The 22,605-nt window shown below is 32.6% G+C and overlaps 2 protein-coding genes and 1 non-coding gene across 4 annotated transcripts; 1 reads left to right on the plus strand and 2 right to left on the minus strand.

Moving 5' to 3' along the window:
- Positions 1-6,215: 6,215 nt before the first annotated feature.
- Positions 6,216-7,923, minus strand: LOC100251676 (uncharacterized protein At5g48480). Its single transcript, XM_002263248.5, has 2 exons — positions 7,547-7,923; positions 6,216-6,743 (listed from the first exon to the last, which is right to left on the minus strand). The coding sequence occupies exons 1-2, from the start codon at positions 7,810-7,812 to the stop codon at positions 6,524-6,526; spliced, it is 486 nt and encodes a 161-aa protein (XP_002263284.1). The 5' UTR covers positions 7,813-7,923; the 3' UTR covers positions 6,216-6,523.
- A 1,380-nt stretch (positions 7,924-9,303) lies between these two features.
- LOC100246531 (uncharacterized) lies at positions 9,304-22,484 on the minus strand. 2 transcript variants are annotated; one of them, XM_059738249.1, is made up of 10 exons: positions 22,293-22,484; positions 20,222-20,448; positions 18,933-19,082; positions 18,713-18,847; positions 18,002-18,067; positions 15,007-15,060; positions 14,778-14,885; positions 13,851-13,935; positions 10,956-11,175; positions 9,304-10,109 (listed from the first exon to the last, which is right to left on the minus strand). In XM_059738249.1, coding segments are annotated over exons 2-10 (1,017 nt in total). In that variant the 5' UTR covers positions 20,420-20,448; positions 22,293-22,484; the 3' UTR covers positions 9,304-10,108. The 2 variants fall into 2 exon arrangements, with proteins under 2 accessions (XP_059594232.1, XP_059594231.1); XM_059738248.1 differs by lacking the exon at positions 9,304-10,109 and adding an exon at positions 10,344-10,852.
- Positions 22,482-22,554, plus strand: TRNAK-UUU (transfer RNA lysine (anticodon UUU)). Its single transcript has one exon. It is a non-coding gene; the product is annotated as a tRNA-Lys (tRNA).
- Positions 22,555-22,605: the final 51 nt, after the last annotated feature.

Raw genomic sequence — 22,605 nt, forward strand, 5'->3', positions numbered from 1 at the left:
ATTTTTTCTTCAAATATAAAAAAAATGAATATTATTATATATGATAATATAAATTGAAAATATTATAAAAATATTAATTGGGTTTAGGATAGGTTGGGGTTGTTTGAACCTTGGCATGAGTCCAACCCACATTGAATTTGGGTTGAAAAAACTTAATTGAAGTCCAACTTGAGTATTAAAGATAATTGCTTAAACCCGTCCAAACATTAGGTTCAGACAACCCTATGAAATGTTAGTCCAAAAATCATTTTAAGTGATTTTTTTATATTTTAAAAAATTATCTTTAAAACATCATTAAAGTTCAAATATTTTTCTATAGGGAAAGTGTTCCTAAGTATTAGAAAGCGGTTTTAGCTTTCCAAGAATCACTCTAATTTCAATGGTAAGGACTATCATTCCTATGTTGATGAGATTCTCATTAGTCAATATTAATGAGGCTTAGGCCTCATCTTAAATACTAAACCTTAAACATTAAAAAAATAAAAAGATTGGAAATTAGAAATAGAAGATACAGTCAGGAAAAATCCTAAAGAAAAAATGGGCAATGAAGTTGGCCCAATCATTAATCCCGGGGGGGGGGGGCGGCGAAACAAGAAAAAATTGTTGGGCCTTATAAGATGTTTCACTGGGCTTGTGGCCCAATAGATTAAAAGTCAAAACCTTTTTAAACGGGGCTTTGATTAGAGAGGAATCCCGTAGTTGAGCTGGGCTTAGTCCATTACATATGTTTATGGATTAAAGGCTTAGTTAATCTATAGTTACCTTAATGGAATTACAAGAAGAAATTTAGTAGATGTTTTATTATGGAGTAGTTTTCTTTAGAGGAAATTTTTTTTAAAATTTTAATAAAATAAATATTTAATATTTGTGATATCTCACATCGGATAAGAGAGAAAATTTTTAATGTTATATAAGTATAAGTTTTTCTTAACCATATAGACGTGTTTTAAAACTATGAAGACCCTTTGATTTCAAAACGAATAATATTTACACAATTGGATGCGAATCGTTACAATATATTAGTTATTATATGATAAATAATTACATGATTTATAATGTTATAAATCACTACATCCCTTATGCAATTATATAATTGACTTAAATGTTTATAAACATTTAATAAAAAAATTTCCTCTTTATGTTTTATTTTTATTCTTTTTGGTAATAAATTTTATAATTTATAAAATTTTGTAATCAGTTTTGGAAATGGAAGTAGCATCATGAAGATTGTCATTTAATTCCAACTAACTATGGTTCTTTTTATTTCCAGGTGTGTGTATATCGAGAAGACTCTGTTGTTGGTAATTGAAGGGTTTGTATTTCATGTTGGAAATGTTTGTGTTTCTTCTTACTAGTAAATTTGCATGCTATACTACCATGCAAAAGTGTGTATTATATGTTGTTTCTAATGCAACTTAGATGCGTATTGATGGTTTCTTCTTGCTTTGGGGTAGTGCTAAAATCTTGTAAATATTAATTAAAATAAACAAATCATCGTTGTCCATGATCAAATTTGGATAAAAATTATTTTGGTAATGAATTTCCAAAAGCCAGGTATTGTTTGTATTTCTTTTCAATTTATTTTTATCAAGTATTAAATTGTTTTCTTTTTATATAATCAAAATAAAATCTTTTAAAGCTAATAATGTGATAAATAATAAAATGATAAACCTAAAAAAATTAATAATTTAATTACATATTTTCAAATATCCAAAACATCACATTGTATATACTTAATATCTAAAACATCAAATTTCTTATAATGAAAAAGCATAAAAAATGATAAACTTCTCATAATTGTTAAATTTTAAATGTATTAAATATCTAAAATAAGAAAATCAAATGTACTAACATCACAATCATCATATAAACTCAAATAAGATAATAGAATTCAAGGGTATCAAATATCCCAAATAAAATATCAAACGTATCACATTGCAATCATCATATAAACAATATTAAACCAAATATTTGAAGTCGTTTCTGTGAACTTTGAATCCATTACGATCGCTCTTGGCCACTTTTCATATCAATCCACAACTCTTAATACTTTTTTTTCTTACAAAATACATTAATTGTTACATAATACAATGAATCCTTGTAAGTTAAGAGTCTCATCAAAATCTTCATACATTATTTCACCAAAGGTCTTTCAAAATTCTCCAACACATTTATTATTTTATTTATTTCCTTTTTAGTTTTCTCTTTCTTTCCTTCTATTTTTTCATCATTAGTATTTCTTAACAAATTCTCATCTTCCTCTAAACTAAGCAAAGTTTCACTAGGCATAGATGTATAATGTGTTGATAGTTCCTCAACTCTAGAAGCTATCACTCCTCCATAACTCTAATTTTTGATCCCATTAGCTAACGCTCCTCTAAACAATGCCTATAATTCCTTAATATTTACCTATAGTTTAAAATAGAATCGTTTAGCTTCTAGATATTTTGACTTTTACAAGATAAACAATCAATTAGTCACATACATATACATATACAAGATAAATAACGAATTAATCACACACATACAGACATACATACATACATACATATAAGACAATCATTTTAAGAATTTAATCCAATCAATAAAGAAATTAGTTGTAGATTTTCAGTTGATCAAAAGTTTTGATTATAGAGTTATAATCATGTCTTGTCATAATGATAAATTTACTCCATTTGAGATATTGTTTTTTCATATTATCTCACCCATTCTTAAGTTGTTTTGAAGTGTTGCGTTTTTCATGTAGTTGTCCAAGTCTTGGGCAATTTGAGGCCAAACATTAGGCTTTACACCTCCACTTGATCTAAAACATTTATTTGTCTCCTGAAGACAAAAATCAATAAAGTGTTTCATTCGAATGAAATCAATCCAATTTGCCTTACTTGATATTTTGAGTCATTTTTCTTAAAAGAAAAAAAGAAAAAAGAAGTCAATATTAATGATTAATTTTCATTTTTTTCAAAACAAAAAAGCAACGTAGATCGAACCCCACATGCTACTAAGTCATCTTGATTGCACAAAAAATTCAATCAGGCAAATGAACATGGAACAAACAAAAGCAAAATGATTCACGTTGTAGAAACCATAAAACATGATGCACATGTGATCACCATTTTTTTACTTATCTATAAAAGTAAAGTCACCTATGCAATATTAACCTCAAAATGACTAAATAATTGATATGATATGTACAAAGCTTGTTTCCATGTGATATCTAATGCATGCTTCATATATTAATTTTTTTGCATGATAAACAACATTTTCATCTTATGTTGATCACTTTTTTTCTTGGCATTATAAATAATGAGTTTAAATCTACATTTATCACTCCAAATGGATAAAGGAACAACACCCAAAACTTTTCTTTTAGGTTTCAACAATCAAACAAATCACAAAAATCATACTAATTAAACAACCAAGTAAACTATAAATCATAAAAAACATTAACAAAATAATTTCATGCGAGAAATCTACCTTAAGTCTAGATAAAAAAAAATGACAAAGAAATCTACCCAAAAAAAAAATTAGAAACATGATTGGTAATAACAACAAAGGCTTGAAGTAGTGAACAAGTGAGAAAGAGGGTCGAGGGTGATGGTAGAGTGTTGAGATTGCGTTTTGTTAGGCTTGTGAAGTTATTTTTAGTATTTAGAAAAAAAAAATGTATTTTGACTTTTTTTATTCAATCATTTTTAAAATTTTTTTTTTAAAGTAATAAGTTAAAAACAAATCATCAAACCAAATTGCACCACCATCTTACCTAAGATTAGGAAGAAGTTTGAGGCATAAATAAAATATGAAGGAAAGATGTAGAACAAACAAACAAAAGCAAGTCCGAACCAAAATTTGTTATGGATATATATTAAATATATTTTGTCTTTCCACCATATACTCGTATGGAAAGTAGTGATTGAATAAGGAGAAGGTAGTTAACTTTTGTATTTAACACTTACTAACCATTTTTGCCATATGTTTTTGTAGTCACTCAATGCATATTGAGGCCTTTAGACAAGTTTCTATTTAACTTCAACCATCACGACTAACAAGAGCCTCTTAAATACTAAAATTTAATTTATCCATATGTAATAAGTAGGAATAGAAATAATGACTATTGATGTGCAATTGAATTTATAGTTGAGGCTCTATATTTTTAAAACGATTTTATTAGAAATAAGAATAATTTTTTAATTTTTTTTTAAATACTTTTCTCTAGCTTTTGAACAAAGGTATGAATGCCCTGCCTAAGTGTGGAGTAGTGTGAAACAGAGTTGTATCCGAACACCCTTTTGAATACTACTTTTAATGTTGATTTTTGGTGAAGGTATCATTAGTTAGATCATGTGATAACTCACTTTATTAGGAATGATGTTGTTCATCTTCTTTTAGGCTATGTTTGGTTCCCGGAAAATTTGAGGGAAAATGCGAGGGAAATAAAATACAAAGGAAAAGTAGAAGGAAAGAAAAAGTAAAGGAAAATAAGATAAATTATTTTTTTTGTTACTTCAAACTCATTTTATTTATTTTAACTCATCAATATAAAGATTAAATAATTTAAAAATATATAAGTTTTTAATTAGTTTTAATTATATTTGATTTTCTTTGATATTTTTCATAGGACAACCAAACATGAGAAAATCATTTTCCTTAGCATTTTTTTTCTTTCCTTTGCACTTTCCGGGAACCAAACATAGCCTATGAGGTTTGGGAATTGTTAGGATAAAAACATAACCAACTACTCATCATCGATAATTAAGAGTATGATTACAATAACTTGGAAGTTCCATCGGAAGCAGATGAATCCACCAGAGCCACCATTAATCAAAATTTTTAGCTCATGAATTAATTTTTGGAATTATTATTATTTCAAGACAAAATAATATTTTATAATGTTTATATAATTCTGTCTAGCCTAACAATTAAAATGTTGTTTAAATATATTTTTATTTTTATTTCTAAAAATAAAAATAGCAAGATCTTACCTCCCTCCTAACCATGATCTTACCTCCCTCCCATATGGACTTCTTTTAACCTTGTAAAGACCACATTATATATGCATGAGATTCTTTTAATTTTATAAAGTTGTGCGGTTGCAGCAGGTTGTTGCACATTCTTTGTTATCATGACTATGTTTAACTCTCATCAACATCTTACCTCCCTCCTAACCATGATTCTTTTCGTGCTTCACGTAATAATAACGGCTGGTTAATATGGTATGAAAGGGGTAGTGGTAGACTGCCTGGCCCCACTAACCTCTAGTTCCATTCCCTCCCCTCAGGGTAAGACTGGCCGACCCCACTAACTCACCATCTGCTTTCATTCTTAAGCTTAAGACCCACCATGCCAATAACAAGATATCAAGGAAATGAAAAGATGTGCAATAGCCAAGACCAGTAACCACCAAATCATGTAAATTAAGTTAATGACCGCCACCCACTACCAATCACTCATGCACTTTCCCCATTCATTTCAGGTCATTTGAATTGGGCCCAGGATTTATCCTGGTGCTGGACCCGCGCGTATGAAAGAAAAGGTAACGCAACTACCAACATTATTGTCGAAATTTACCTATTATTTTATCGTACCTCTTTAATAACCATTTCAAAAGACATGAAAGAAATCCAAACCACCCTATCCACAAGACTTTTGTCCCTGCAGCCCTATCCGTTTGTAACCTAATCCCTCCAATAAAGTAAAGTAAGCCCTATCCATCTGTATTCCCTCCAATGAAGTAAAGTAGCCCCTTTTTTTAGCTTGTGGGGGTTTACCATGTATCTTATCCAAACATTAAATACCCAATGCATCGAAACCAATAAATAATAATTATTATCACAAGTAAAAAAACATCATATGCATATAATATTATAAAATAGGAATATCACGAGAAACGCCGCATACCTTTTCTCCACATTTCCCACTCAACCCCAACCGTCCACATCCATTTGGAGGACCACCCACACATACATCCGAGCAATTTCCAATTGCCACGCCCCCCCCCCCAAGCCTATTCTGATTATCCATTTTTTTAATGTACGCAAACGAAAAGCCTGCCATCGCCACCCTTCCTTTTGACACGTGCCCATTCCAATCGAATCTGACAGTACACATCGCGTCAAAGTCAAGTCTTCCCACGAAAAACCCATCCTTACTTTTCAGACCCCGAGAAAACCCACTCCAACTAAGATATTACCAGAATCTTAGAACAATATGCTAATACATTTGGTAACACAAAATGAAATTACGATTAAAGCCATAATCTGGAGTTAGAATTTAAGTGATAACATGAATAATAGGAGGGTAAAGTGGTAATAAAGTCTAATAAAGTGTCAAACTGTAGGTCCCCGATACTGAAAATAATTTCAAAATCTCGTAAGACCCACACCACCATAACCGTGTCTAATTACTAAGCCCTAACCTACGAAATTTTTTTATATGATATTGGGGGGTCCACAGTACCAGCAAAGCAGAGACAAAAAAGACAACGTTGAAAAGTAAATTCAGGGGACGGATAGAGATCCGACGGCCTCTAGGCTACCACGTCCACTGGCTTCTTCGCAGGCGAGCATATCAGCCAGACGCAGCCGTAGGGGTCCTTCAGCTTAGCCACGCGCCCGCCGCAGCACGCGCTCTCGCCGTCCGCGGTGGCGCACTCGTTGGTTGCTCCGGCGGCAACGGCCTTGACTACAGCAGCTTCCACCTCATCGGTCTCCAGGCAGATCGTGCAACCGGTTCCAACAGTCTTGGCCCTAGAGAAAAATCAACGGTCATGATCAGAGGTTGGAAAACTTTGATCCCAGCACCAGGTTTATATTGTCAATCACCTTGTGTTTGCAGAGTAAGCACCGAAGAGTTTGGCTAGTCCTAGGCTTAGAAATGTGAAATATTGGGCTGAAAAAGAACATTTCCTTAAATTTTTCTCTCCAAACAAACAGATCATAACCTAGGACACAGCATCACATCGTCACTGCATATCTACAGAGGAAGAACAGCTTTTTTGTTTTAGGTTTAAGAATGTAAAATCTACTGTTTACCTCTCTTTTTCTCGGCAAACAAACAGATTGCAACAGTAACAAAGCCGCACAAAAAACCAAAACGAGCATATATGGGGTGGAAAACATGCATAAAAATAATAACAAATATTCGTCAGAAATGATCTCTTAAACAGCGAAAATAAAAGGAGAAAAAGAATGTGAAGAACAGTAGGAGCAGCCTAATAGTGAGACAAACGTGTCGATTGAACTACCCAAAAAAAAATTACAACAAAAAAGACAAAAAGCAGAAAAGGCGAGTGTTGTAAACGTTTAACCTTCGATGCTATGGAATAAAAAAGAACATACATATACAGAAGCGTTCAAACCATCACAATAACAAATACAGCCAGAAGAAAAAAAAAGGCAGAATCGATAGAGCCTAAAGCTCAGCCTCAAGCAAGATCTACAACAAGCAAAGCTTAAAAACAGCATAAACATACAGATCAAAACAACCAAAGGAAAAAAATGACAGAGAGAAGACTATAAGGAGAGTATGATATAGAAAGAGAGAACCGTACAGAGCATCTGAGTCATCGGCGAGGTCAGAAACGAGAAGCGAGTAGGAACCGATCTTAACTTCAGCAGAGAGGATGAGAGGGAGCTCTTGATCAGCCTTCCTCTTGGGATGCATTGTACGGTTCACCTCCTCAGCACCAAACGCAGCCTTGTAGAACTGTACGGCGTCTGTAGCCTTCGGAGCTTCCACGAACAGCTGTGGCTTCACAGCAGTGAAGGTCACAGCAGCAGCTGCCTTGGAGGCACCGTTCTGATTCTCCTGCGCCATTGATGAGAGTAGAGAGAGAGAGAAAGAACAAGCTGCAGAGACAAAAAAAAAACCCTAAAAGATGGAGAGAAATGAAGAGTACAAGGTAGAAAGAAAAGTTAGTGGTAGGTATTTATAGAAGCGGAGAAGCGGAACCGTTTCGCGTGTTGTAGGGACAAAGCTGGTATTTTCTTTTAATATTTTACTTTATGTATTACCCTTTGTTTTAGTTGTTATTTACCATTTCTACCCCTTTGTCGAGGACACGTGTCTTTTTAAAAGTATCAGTCTTTCGTGAAACGCTTTTCGAACGTTTTTAATATGATGGAATCATTGGATATAATATTTTATGCAAATTAAAAAAATAAATAATTTTTTTAAAGTCAGTAAAGTTCATAATTTATAAGATTAAAAAATTGTAAATGAGATGTCAATAATATTGTGATTTAAAAAATTAATTATTAAAAAAAAAGGTTCTAGAACTGAAAATAAAAAACTCAAAAATCAAATATTAACATGCCAAAACTTCAAATATTAGGAGGTATGAGATAACAATAAGACCATGACATCCTTGATTTAAAATATATTATAATAAATAAGGATGATGATAATGTAACGATACATGACAAACTCATCTCAATTCTATCCTATTTATTTAAAATAATTTTAATAGTTAATTCATCAATTTTTTTTTTAACAAAACAAGATAAGATGAGAGGATATACGGGAATTTCTCATGGCCATTCCATCCTATCCCATTTAATTTTTTATTTTTAAAATTTTTTTAGTTATTAAAACAAATATATTTTATAAGTAATTAAAATGTTATAATTTTTTATAATTTATTTTATTAAAAAATAATTTATTATAGATATATAATATAAAAATAAAATAATTTTGTATACAGTTGGAATGAAGTAGAAGTAATACAAGGTAATATTCAAACCAGTCCTAACCTCAAACTTACCTTTACTTCAAAATATCCTTAATCCAATTATTTAAATTTATAGGGTAAATACCCAAAAAAACCTATCCATTGACATCCCAAGTGGTAAAGGTTAGACAATTAAACTCAATTTAAGACATTTCAAGATCAAATGAAATTTTTAAGAGCGTTTGAATGAAACCATTAACCATGACTCTCACTTCTTATTGTAGTTTATCCACAATTTTTTAAAAACAAAAAAAGTTATATTTTTCTTAAATCTAATATTTAATTAAATTTTTTTAAAATAATTTAAAATTATCTTTATTTTTAATAAAATATAATTTCAAAACATAAAATCCAATCATATCATCATTATACATAAAAATTAAACACTACTCCCTTGGGATTTTAATATTAATCAAAACATGTAAGGAGAGCATTCTTATTTTCAAATGCTCACTTTTTTTAAGTAAGAAGTCACATGAATGTTATCAAGAGAAATGTTACCACGAAGTTTTTAAAAAAATTTCTCAATTATAACATGTATTGATGTTCATTTTCATGTGTCATTAGTTAAACAAAGGTTTTGATCTTAAATAAGACTTCAAATTTTCATAAAAATTTTAGATTTAATATACTAGACAAAGCCTTAGAAGAATGATTTTACTAAGACCTTTTTACATCCCACTACTTTGGTAAATTGCTTAGCCCTGTTCATCTTCGAATCAAGAGCTCGATCAGTGAGCTATTACGCACAGGTTGAGTACAGCCAACAGAATGACAAGATGATAAGAGACCACCGTAAATGGATTTGAAGTGTAAACTGAGTGAACAAGATGATAAGAGACCAGAGTAAACAGAAACAATAAGAGCTAAGTAAACTGAACTGCCTGCCATGCAGCGACAATCCACACCAGAGTAAATGTGTTTTCTGGGAAAACCTACTAGCAAAAGTGGACCTCCTAGGGCTAAGAGACAAGGGCTAAAGATGGAGCCAAAAGAACCTAGTCAACTGCTAGAACCAGAAATAAAGCAAATGCAGACGACTGAAAGGGGAAAAGCAGCAGAGAGGAAGCAGAAACTTGGGAGTATGGGAGAAAGGTTGTGTCATGGGATCAATGGCATAATGATCTCCAAGATAGTTTTGAAGATGCGAAGAGGAACCGTTGCAGGATTAGAATGTTCAGAACTCACTACAAAGATAAATTGGCCAAGAAGCTAATATGAATCCAACCCTGTGGGAGTGTCCCCAAAGGATCAGGTTAGACAGAGAAGCACTATATAATGTTGTTATACAAAACCATCCAATCAAGCAAATTCATTGCAGAAGACTGCAAGCTTCATCCTCCACTGAAAAGCTGATGAGCTAGCCCAGCTTACTGGCAGTCACCTGCAAATCATCAAAAAGGAGGCCTCTTAGCTTTGTTCAGGCAGAAAGGCTTACATTGAGATGCAAATCTGAAGGTGAATAAGGAAATAATCCATTGTCTGTATATTTCAGCCACTTCTAGTTGGATCTCTCACTGTGCCTTCAGGTGAAACTCACGACATCATAGACCACCTGATATGGAGGATGGGGCATTGGACTGACAAATAACTGGAAATGTTAGGAATGGAGGGGATATTCACCTCGTAAGAAACACTGTGTTATTGCCACAAGCAGCAGCCAATTGCAATAATGTGATCACAGAGTTTCTTTAATGACACTACAATAACACGCTAAAATATACAGGAACCACAAGTTACCCCAACAATGCCAATTCAGTATCCAATATCAGTTACTTTATCCTAATAGAATTTCAAGAAGGCTCATCAAGAAATTGTTAAAAAGTACAGGCAGTGCAGAACCTTGGCATTCTTGTGTGTTAATGACAAAGATTCTGGATGGTGACGTCTAACATGTGAGACCAAGAGGAGCTTAAATTTCACCTGGCAGCAACTGGCATGTATGTCTAGATGATTGAGCTCAATCTCCAAATAGGTCCCTTCTCTTGGGGAATAAATGCTCTCTCACAACTGACACAGCAGTGTGTAGTTTTTGGTTAATTCATATTAACAACAACCACAACCCAACAACCCCACTTACAACAAAGAATTAACAGGTCCAACCCATCCTCATTTGAGGATGTGATCCTGTCAAATATCCCAACAAAAAATGAAATTACAATTAGATTTTCAATAAATACAAAGGGAGAAAATGAAGAAAATTCAATATGCAAACGTTTAAAATACTCACTAATTGTCTTCATCACTTTCATAATATTGGCATAATGATTGCAGTCCAGTGCTTGTACCATCATTTTTAGGCTCTTTCTCTTCCTCTTGTTTTCTTTCTTCTAGTTTTGCCAGATTGTCACCCTTGGAAGCCACAACTGGTCTCTTAACAACAGAGACTTTCACTGATGATGACTTGAAAATGAATTTAGCATCATTTTGACCTGAACTGCCTGAATTTTCTGTTAACAATAAGACAAATAACACAGTTTTGTAAATGCCTTTATAGACTACATAGGATGCTCAGACTTCCATGATCTCAAAGAAATAGCATATTCCAAAAATAGCAATGCCTAGACAAATGATTTAAGATTCAGTTTGCCTTTTAAGAAGCATCTTAATTGCTTTTCTGAGCAAAAGTAAAGAGCTCTTTGCATCCAAAAGCAAGACAAGTTATTCCAAAATGCTAACCAACAATGTTGAAGTGTTGGTTAACACATTATGGCACAGGTAGAACATGTGCTAAGTCACTCTCTCTCTCTCTCATTAGTCCATTCTTTTAACAAAATGTATCAATTCTATCAAAATGAAAAAATACCATGCGGTCGTAGTATCCTTTGTACCAAAGCATGAGTTCTTTTTAACAGAACTCCATCAAAGCAGAACCTAGGTTAAAGGGGTATTGAGCAAAAATATTGAATAAAAGGAGTGATTATTAAGTCTGTCTATTCAACCCTAATTTCATATAACAAACCCAAGCACCTACCAAACTAATCCATGGACAAGGATGAAAATATCGGTTTTCACGGATACATCAGTAGTTGGATTTTATGGATATATCAAGAAATATCAATGAAAATTATGACAAAAAAACATTGGTGAGCAAAAATTGATCAAAACTCATGGAATGTTAGGGAAAACTCCAAAGAATGATAGAAAAGACAATAATACATATATTGAAGTTGTGTTAAGGAAGAAATTTATATATGTATAATAAATTTGTAATATTAGGCATAATATACTGAATTTGAGATCACATTAGTAATAAAATGATAATGTATTTAGTTTGGATATATTTAAGGATATAAAAGAAATGTTTATATATATAAAAGTATTTTTTTATTTAAAAATGTTAATAATTTTATTTATAAATTTATATTTGTCCTGTATTTAATTACTATACAAAAGACATAATAAGATAATTTAAATGAACTCATTTATAATTCATTTTAATTGTACACACACATATTCATGTGCATTTTTATTATAACAACATTGTCGGTCTACTATTAGGGGCCTTACATTCCACACACAAGACCCAAGTTCAAAACTTGGTAGAGTATGTTTTTGGTGTGTGTGTGTGTGTGTGTTTTGGTCGAAAATACGAAATATATTAGAAAAGGAACAAGTACAAGAGAAGGATGAGAGGTCCCCCCCTCTTAATACAAAAAACAACACAAAAGACTTGAACACAAGGAGGACCATACATATAGATAACAACAAATCTCCTCAAGATTCAAACTCTCTCATAGTTATCCACCTCTTTTGAGTTACAAATCAAATACCAGGAATGTTGAATAACATTCAGTGGAACACTATTAAAGGCAACTAAGCAAGAGGCCCACAAGGATGAATAAAAGTGAATTAGATCCCACTCGAGAAGGTGTGTGTTTTGTATTTAGGCTTATTGGTGATTATCGTTGAAATATCGACAGACCAAACACGTCACACATGCACACACCAAACGTGACATTAACATGACACCCCACACCAAACACAACATTTTTAAAAATAAAAGGATGTGGACTACTAGGTTTGAACCCAAGCCCTAGAGGATGAAAATAGTGACCCTTTGCCACTAGAACAATGTTGCCCTTATTTGTCATTAGGCATATATTTTATATAGAACAATGTTGCCCTTATTTGTCATTAGGCATATATTTTATATATAGTGAGTTTATGCCTATATAAAAAATGAAATATTAAAATCAAAATTTTGAAAAAAAATAAATTATAATTATCTTATCTTTAAATTCCATTTAACTAATTGTTGAAAATATAAAAATCATCATGATAATCTAGGAGCCTTTTTATATTTTTTTTTTGTATATTAACTAAATATACAAAAAATATAAACTTGTAAATAAAATTAAAAGTACTTTTTAACAAAAAAAATCATAAATACATCATCATTTCTTTTATATCTTTGAATACATCCAAACTAGATAGATCGATATAAACCGTGTTTTCAAGTTCTGTATATTATTGTTGAACATCACAAATTATGTCCTACATATATTATTTTCGATAAAATCATCCCAATATATCTATTATTGTTTGTTTCATTATTTCTTGAAAATTTTTCCAATATTTTTATGAGTTTTGATTAATTTCCATCCCAATATTATTTTTTGTCTTAACTTCCGTCTAATATTTCTGTAAAAATCCAAACCCCAATATTTCGGCAATTTATGATTCCTTTAATTCTTGGTTACATGGACACCTCAATGCTAGAGGTTTATCTCTAGCAAACATCTAGGAAACAACACATTTTTATACTTTTTTTATTATGTAAGAAGAACATTACAACAAGATAGAACCTTAACTAAACAAATCCTAAACAAGACTCTGAAGGCCGAAACTTATGGTAGATAAATAAGAGGGTAGCAAGCAAGCATGTGCAAGCTTTGTGTTCTACTAACTTCCAATGCTTAAAAGTTTACGCGTTACGGGATAGAACTTAAGGAAGGACACAAACCAAAACTACTATAAAATATACAATATCCCTCGTTTAAAGATAGCACATATCAAGAAAATGTCTTCATGGCTTCATTAAGACATTACAGAAAAAAACTAAATCAGTTTAACCCTGAAAATAGTAAATAAATAAAAGATCATACAAACACACATCACAAACCTTTTTTGTTTGGCCTGTCAAAAGAACTGGCTTTTGTCAAGGAATCTGTTGGCTTACTAGGAAGTTCTTCGGCAACCTTCCTCCTCTGTATTGCAAAGAAAGTTAAAATATTATTGCATGCATAAGTCCATTAATTCAACATTGAATTTCAAGCATAAAAACAGAGATACTGATAATTGCTAATGTTCTTTTCTCAAACATAGAATCCTTCCACTTGATATGAAGATAAAAGAATGAGGCTAAATGTTAAAGGAGAACATGGTTTGGCTCATAGCAGGAGAGGTGGGACCAAAGAGGAAAATGCCGGAAAACACTCAATATTCTGGAGCATTAAGATAGAAAATGTCTGAGAATATGAACCTAGGACTGTATAATAAGTGTATGGGTAGTCAGATTCCATATGAGGATTGACTATTGTCCTTGTTGTCTTGAATTGAAAAAACAAGGCTCCATTGGATTGCAAAAAGAACAGGAAAGAAAAGGATATCCTAAAAATTGCTTGGGAATGGAATTGATTTTTAAGTAATTTTCCTTTGTTTTTTCCCTATTCTTTCCAGAATTCAAGCTGAGGCTGAGTAAAAGAGTAATGGCTGTTCTATGTTTTCTAAAATCTTCAGACTTAAGATTGATGGACCCACAGTCTACACTTTTCCTTTTCTTAACAGTAAAAAAGAATCCTATTCCACAGCAATGACTCTTTTGAGAGAGTATTATATGAACTCTTTAGAAACACATGCAATATTCTCATATCCAACCTGATGCAATCACTAAGTATGGATGATTTGGCTTAATTTGAAACACACATGAAAATGTTAAACACTGCAGACAATATTCAAAGTGGATATATCTGGGAAGCAACCAACATAAAAATTATTAAGCACTTTTTTTAATCAGAATTAATTGTCACACCACTTGCATACTGCATACCTTAAAATTATCACTAGATGTTTCACCATTGCTAGTTGGATTTACATCATCATTATCATCATCATCAAAATCTTCATCATGGATCCTTCGAACAAAATTTTCAGACCCCTGCATCATAAGTTCAAGACAAAGCAAACCATATTAGAAACAAACTTCCAAATCAAAGAGAAGGTGAGGCCGTGGAAAGCAAACTAGCAAAAGTTCAAGAATCACATGCACATCTACTAACATGAAATACTATTGATTTAATGAGTGCCTCATCCTCTTCTTCCAACTTCTTCTCCTGTCAGCACATAAATTTGTCATAATGTTAGAATTTAATAATACAACTTAGTGATTGGGGAAAAATATACCCCAAAAATAAAAAATAAAAATAAAAAGCTTAGCATTATGCAAACATATGTGTGGGTCTTGTGTTTGTGTGATGAAAGAGGATCTTAACATAGGCCATAGTATTGAGGTTCTGGAAATACAGAGATATCAACTAAATATATATCAATAAATAAGAAGTGTGGAAATTAGCAGCAAAATGGGAATTTTTTAGATAAAACTGAAGGACACAAACAAACACATACACACAAAAATCTGTTATACACACACACACACACACACATCAAAAACTCATACATACTAGATGTATTGACTTGTAGTAGATGTATCAATCAATACTTAAGATCACCAAACCATATGTGCATAAACCCCAGGCTCAGCAAGTGTCATGCCAAAGGAATTCTGAAATAAATAATAATTTCATTTTCTCAAAAGTTCACTTTCATGAGATTGTTCATCTCAATCCAATTTCTCACAAGAAAATTGTCTTGTCTAAACATGAAAATATTTTGAAATGTATCCCAGGAAAAGAAAAGAAGTTTTGCAGTCCATGCAGCACATTGGAGCATAAACATACTATATATTTTGTCCAAATTCCTGGATTTTCATGCCATAGTCTTCAAGAGGTTTAACATACAAAAATGAATAGAAGGGCTTCCAATTGTTGTTTTACTGTTCTTTTCTTTCTTTCTTTTTCCTCAATCATTGTTAAGGTATGAAAAAAAAACTAAACGAAAATAAAAAGAGAGCTACTCTCGACCAAGGACCAACTGTTCATCCCAGTTAAGTCCAAAAAACTAGACTTAATCTTACTCTAAATGCCCAGAGAATCAATATTTGCAGACAAACACAGTGAGACCAGCCAACATGAGATGATGAAATATACATGTGAAAGTACAGCCCATATGCTTCGAACGAACCCTCACTATTAGATACGTCATGTGCTTGGATCATGAAAAAGAATGTATGCATGAACAATCATTTCTTGTTGAATATCATTAACACATTGGAGAATAAAAATCCACCATGACAATCTACTTTCAACACATAATGGAGGGATCCCACCAGGGAAAAAATGGATATATAACTTGTTCACAGAATATATCTAAAATCATGGATGTTTCAAGTAGCAGTTAATTGAGATGAACTAAACATGAAGAGAAATGGTCAAACAAAGGGGCAGTAGAAAACAAAATAAAACAAAGCTAAATACCATGGCTCCCTTACAAACATGAAAAATGACAATCATGTTACTGAACATAATTAGTTACAAACAAAGAAGAAAATATCAGTTTTTACAGATATATCAAATTGTGGGAGGTTCCAGGTTCAAGTCCCAATGGGGACAAAAAATTTACCTATCAAAATAAATAAATAAATAAATAAAAAATCAGTAGTTGAATTCTATGGATATATTGAGAAATATTGACAAAAAATATTGGTAGAATGAAAATTAATCAAAATTTGTAGAAATGTAAGGGAAATTTCAAAATATTATAAAAGAAATAATAATACATATATTAAAGTTGTTTGTTGAACAAAATCTGTATATATAATATAATTTGACATTGGATAATTCTTTTTCTAGGACTTGAAAATACATTTAAAATAATTAATTTGAATATAGTTAAGAATATGAAAGAAACAATATATATAATCGTTTTTTGTTTAAAAAGATTTATAATTTATTTATAAGTATATGTTTTTCTTGTATTTAATCATTACATAAAATATATAAATAAAGACCAATTAAAATATGATGGTTGTTATATTTTTTAAAATTACTTAATTTGAATTTGAAAATAAAATAATAAAAATTAATTCATTGATTAAAATAAAAAATTTAACAAAAAATGTTAAAATAAGATATATATATATATATATATAAGTGTTGCATATCTTAGTGAAAGTAAGCTAGCCCACATTGCAAGGGCCTTAATTTTTACAATGAAGATCTGGGTTCAAGCCCTCCCAGCCCCTGACTTCATTGACCACCGAAAATTTCACTGATAAATCGGAAAACATCAGTAAAAATCCCAAAAAAAAAATGAGAAACATCGGTAAAAATCCCGAAAATTCAGGAAGAAATGGTGAATGTTGGTGGATATTTCTCCACGATATATCATGTCGGTCCTAACCGACGCAGGAAATTTTGGCAAAATCTCCCCGATATTTCAGGAAATTTTCGTCCTTGGTTACGGCATCTTGTATGATAAGGATGATAACATAGTACTGCAGTTGTAATTCAAACATCTCTAAACAGAAAGATTGCAAGTTCTCCAGATGACTTGTTATAATGCTGCTGGTCCAACAGCTTAAAAAAATCCAATGATAATCAGACTGCAGGTGTCAGCAAAATTACAGCCTTGAATGGGCCAGGTTGTTTAGCCTTCCTGATTTAAGGTTAGATCAGAAGTGATCCATCCTGAATCTGAACTTAGAGGCTCAACCCAGAGCTAAAAAACTCAACTAATTTTTTTCAAAATAAATAAATGAATCACTACATTTCAAGTGTAACTATCAAGAATGGTTCAGGTCAATACTACAACTCATTTATGGGTAGAACTTCTGAGAATAATATTTGGCCTATGTAGAAACAAGGTAATTTATTTCATGCATTTACCAAGTCCAGGTTATATTTTCTGTCTAACTATGAACAACCAATACATTGGTATATCATTGTTATGGTAAGTGACACAAATCTTACAAGAGGAATGAGAGAATTACGAAGGAAAGGAGTGCATTAATCCTTGAGGCCATAACAGAATTTGTGAAATGCAAATCTGAGAAAGTCCAGCTATGGCACCCATCAGGATTTGGTGTCCACAGTTTCCCAAATACTATTTGCATTCCAGGGTATAAATGAACTAAAATAAATAGCATAACCATCATACCTTTTGCTCAGCTGTGTTCTGCAAGGCCTCCAGCATTTCATCAACAGTCACAGTTGCATGTCTTGACTGAAAAGCACAAACAAAACATGTTTTAACATTGATAATGCATATAATTGATGTACATTTCAAAGGGTAATGAATGAATAATGAAAGATTAAAAGAACTTCCAGGCATAAAAAATAGGCACTTAGTATCTATGAAAACCGTTAAACTACTAATTTTCCTAAAAGCTCAAGCTTTTAGGATTTGAGCCTATAATGTATATCATGCACTCCAACACCCTCTCTCATGTACAACTCCATATCCATACATGAAGAGACATGTAGGCACCCACAAGCCCATAGATAAACAAAGCTCAAACAGCCTCTTTTGGGCTTAATAAAGCGGGAAATAAACATGCGGTGAGGTTTGAACACATGACCTCCCGCCAAAAAAGACTTTGATACCGTGTTAGACAACCAATTGTCTACAGATAGCACCAATCAGGCAATAAAAAAGGGAAAACGATAACAAAGAAACATAGCTGGAATAAAATTTTAATCACATCACAATTTCAGCCTTTTATCCTTGGAAACAAGTATCCAGAAGTGTCCCTGACAGAAATATCAGAACCAACCTAGTCATAATGTGTTTTGAGCCTTAAAAGGTCACTATGTTTGTGAACATGTCTTGTGATCTTGTTACAGAATACAAAATTAAGCAAGCACAGACCCTCATGGACTTCATTTCATCCAATGCAGCAAGGATGTCCATCTCTCTTTTTGAATCCAACGTTCTGTTCTCCAAAGATTTCATGACATCACCCATTTCTTCAGCATCCCTTTTCTGTTTCTGACTCTCTGCTTCCTGATGAAAGGAACAATATATTTATTGATGAAGTCCTAAAAATGTTGAAAATAATATTAAATAATACCTAAACTTGAATTTTCACCTCATCCTCTGCTCGCCATGGTTCAAAATTTCGTGTTGCACCAGACTCAACAACATAGTCCGAATTCTGTGGGTCTGTCTTCATTGTAAGCTCAGCAGAGCATCGGGTGCATTTGAAGTAGAACCTGAATATTTGGATTCCCAAATATGTCTGCAAATGATTAAACATTAAAGACTCAGTTCAGTGAACATTAAATATTCTTTTTTGATAGGAAAAAAGATTCAAGTTCCATCAAGAAAAATCAATAAATATGCATTATAGTGATAACAGAACCAAGCAACATGAAAAAAAATATTAAGCACATGATCAAAATCTAACATTCTATTCATAAATACCCACTTTTGCATTGATATAATAACATGTAAATATTGGAAGCTTCAAGCTTCTACTTCAAGTTGGAAAATTGAAACAGTAAAGGGTAACATTTTATGCCCATGCAAAAATGAAATTATAGTACTTAATTTTGACATGGATATATATTTTTCGTACCTTTCAAATGAAGAAAAAAAAACCCACAACATTTTCACGCTCCATCTAGTCCAAGTAGTACTATATTTTCCTAACTGATTCTTCTCTAGATAAGCTCCCAAGCATGATCAAATCCATAAATACTTCTAATCTCTTTTAAAATATAAAAGATAAGAAAAAACCAAAAAAAAAAAATTACATAGGGAATGCTACTCCAGCTATGGGAGAACCAATTTGAAGTACTTACTTGGAAAAGGTATCATGTTTGGCAGAAGACCCAAGGAATTTTTTTATTTTTAAATATTATTTTTCATCCTATGAAAAATTGCCAGCACTAAGAATTGAAAACAACTAAAAATTGACATTACTTTCTAAAAGCATCGCCAAGGAATTTTTTTTCTTTTTTTATAAAAAGAAGTCCAAACACAATATATTCTCCGATTTTATTTCACTTGTACCCATAGAATAGCAAACTAAACAACGGATTTTAAAATTCCTTCCTTTATTCCCCCTTCCTAGTACCTCTGGTCCTAATACATTTAGAGATCCAAATGAAGCATAAAGGAAAATAAAGAATAAGTTTGAACTCAATAACCATCTCCAATTTTATTCTCATATTCATTACATTTCATTTTCCTTCCTATTTTTTTTTTTAAGACAAACCAAATAACATAATTAGAAATTCCTTCCTTTCCCCCTTTCTCTACAACATTTCCAACAAGCAATTGGAGTATAAAAACAACAATATATTCCTAGATAAGTAGAAATAGAAATATGAAAAGAAAACAAAGAGAGAAATTAAGGAGAGCAAAGAAAGTGACCTCGCCAATAACGTCTTCTTTGCGAGAATTGAACTTAGTGCCTTTATAGATGTAGTTACCACAAGTGTTGCAGCGAATACTCATGGGAAGCATCATTCGCACCTTGATTTGTTGGTTCTTTGGTCTTCTTATTCTTGGTAGCTTTGACGGATCAAAATCCGGAGGGTAGTACTTGTTCAATACCTTCCTCTCTCCCATCTTCTTCCCTTTTCTTCTTTTTCTTCAATCTTCAATGTGAGAAACAAAAAACACAATGAATCAATATTCCAATCTTATTATTTGCCTCATAAATTATAAGAAATATCACTAAAATATACCTAAACCCAAAATATTGACAATCATATAAGACAAATATAGATGTAACCAATGCATAATCGAAAACAAACTATAATTAAATCAATAATTTCATTCAATAAGTCATTGAAAAACTTAGTTGAAGTTGCAACTCAAAAAAACTTTTCTTCCTCAAGTTCAACTTTTTGATTAATAAATAGAAAACAGTTCTCAATCTTCAGGACTAAAATCAATCTAGGTATTAGGAGTGAACTGCATAGAACCCAAATACAAATTGACAAAACCTTACTCCATAAAGGTGAGAACTAGCATAATAACTCATCTATAACTCCAAGACAAACACAACTCTCGCATCCCATATCACCAACATCCCACCTACTGCACTCCGAGCATCAAGAACAACCTCACATAAAAAACAATCCATATCTATGCTTCAAACCATTTCCTTGGACATCAACTCCATTTTAGTTTCTTAGGTATATATTATTTCAACTATGCTTGATGATTCCCCCTTTTACAGAGTATGATCTCAACAAGGCAAATAATATCAGCTTGCTAGCTTTTCCAGAAAGGTTTGATCAATTTCCTTTTCCTCATCTTACTAATACCTCTCACATTCCAAGACAACATTCTGACCCGCATCTCTCAACCTAAAACACACTCTCTCGCCAATACTTCCTTCATCCACCTGATCCTGACAGTTTGCTCAATCATCATTTACTGATGAAGACTTTTTTTGGGTTATGCAAAGGAAGACCATCCCCCCTCCTCTTTCTAGAACTATTAAAAGTGTTCTGTTTCCATCCAGCTTCCATACCCATAAAAATTTCATCATCTGCTTTTCAGAACTCTTGCTGGATATCCCTGCATATTTACTGAACTTTTCTCCCTTCTTCTTCAGTACCCATTCTGAAGCCTCAAGCCAATCCACTCTACCCATCCCAGAACTCATTTAATCAAAGCTATTTAAATTTTATTTATCACATTCACCTCTTCCCCGTTACCCAGACTCAACCCCAATTCCAAGACTCTCCCATCTCAACCCAGCCCAGCATACCCCTAACCATCTCTAATACCCCTGAGTTTGCAAATGACCTTTAGGATATTAACAAAAGCCTTGTTTTGCAGCTTCAACTTGAGTTAAAAAAACATATCTACCATGACAAATCATAAATTCAAGAATGACTTCACATCTAACTATTTGTACGAAAAAAAATTCAAAAAAAATTCAAAAATCAAACGTAAGATTCAGAAACATCCATAGTTGTGAAAGGCGCGCCTAGCCCGGGGCGACGCGACGCCACCCTCCGGCGCCTCGCCTGAAGGCAGGCGACGCCCCTTCAGGAAGGCGCCGCTTAGGCGCGCAAGGCGCTCGCCTGAGTCGCCTCCGACGGTCCGACCAGCACCCCTCTTTCTCCTTCTCCTTCTCCTTCTTCTTCTCCTCCCGTCGGGTTGCAGAACTCTACACCCTCAGCCCTAATTTTTTTCTTCTTCTTCTTCTTCTTCTTCTGCTCCCGTCGTATATCGTAGAGTAGAGTTTCATCACGATATACGAAAAACACAATTTTTTTCTTTTTTTCTTTTTTTTTTTTTGGATTTTTTCTAAAAGCTATCCAAATCGAAGAAAATCCGAATAAAAAATCAGTACTAGCTACTAAAAGACATTAACCCTAATTCCCAAAAATTCAATACAACCCCTAATTTGTTCCAAAAATCTTTAAATAAAATAAAATAATTGTAAGCCTAATGCATGAAAAAGGAAGTTGAACATGATTACCTGAAATCGAACCGCAAAGAGGCAAGGGATCACTGCTTCGCCTTTCCTCGCAATGCTTATATCGCTCTTGCTCGCTCCCTCCCTCCCAGCAACAGAAGAAAATATTGATTTAATTTTTTTATTTTTAGATTATTAAAAAACTGGATTAAATTATAGATTATTATCGTTTACTGCGAAACTTCACATCAAGCCGTCTTAGCTCAGCCGGTAGAGCGCATGGCTTTTAACCATGTGGTCGTGGGTTCGATTCCCACAGACGGCGCTGCTTCTCTTTTTCCTTAAATTTTAATACGACATCGTTTTATTGTTTTCC

The sequence above is a fragment of the Vitis vinifera genome, chromosome 7, assembly GCF_030704535.1.
Source record: "Vitis vinifera cultivar Pinot Noir 40024 chromosome 7, ASM3070453v1".
NCBI classification, from domain to species: Eukaryota; Viridiplantae; Streptophyta; class Magnoliopsida; order Vitales; family Vitaceae; genus Vitis; species Vitis vinifera.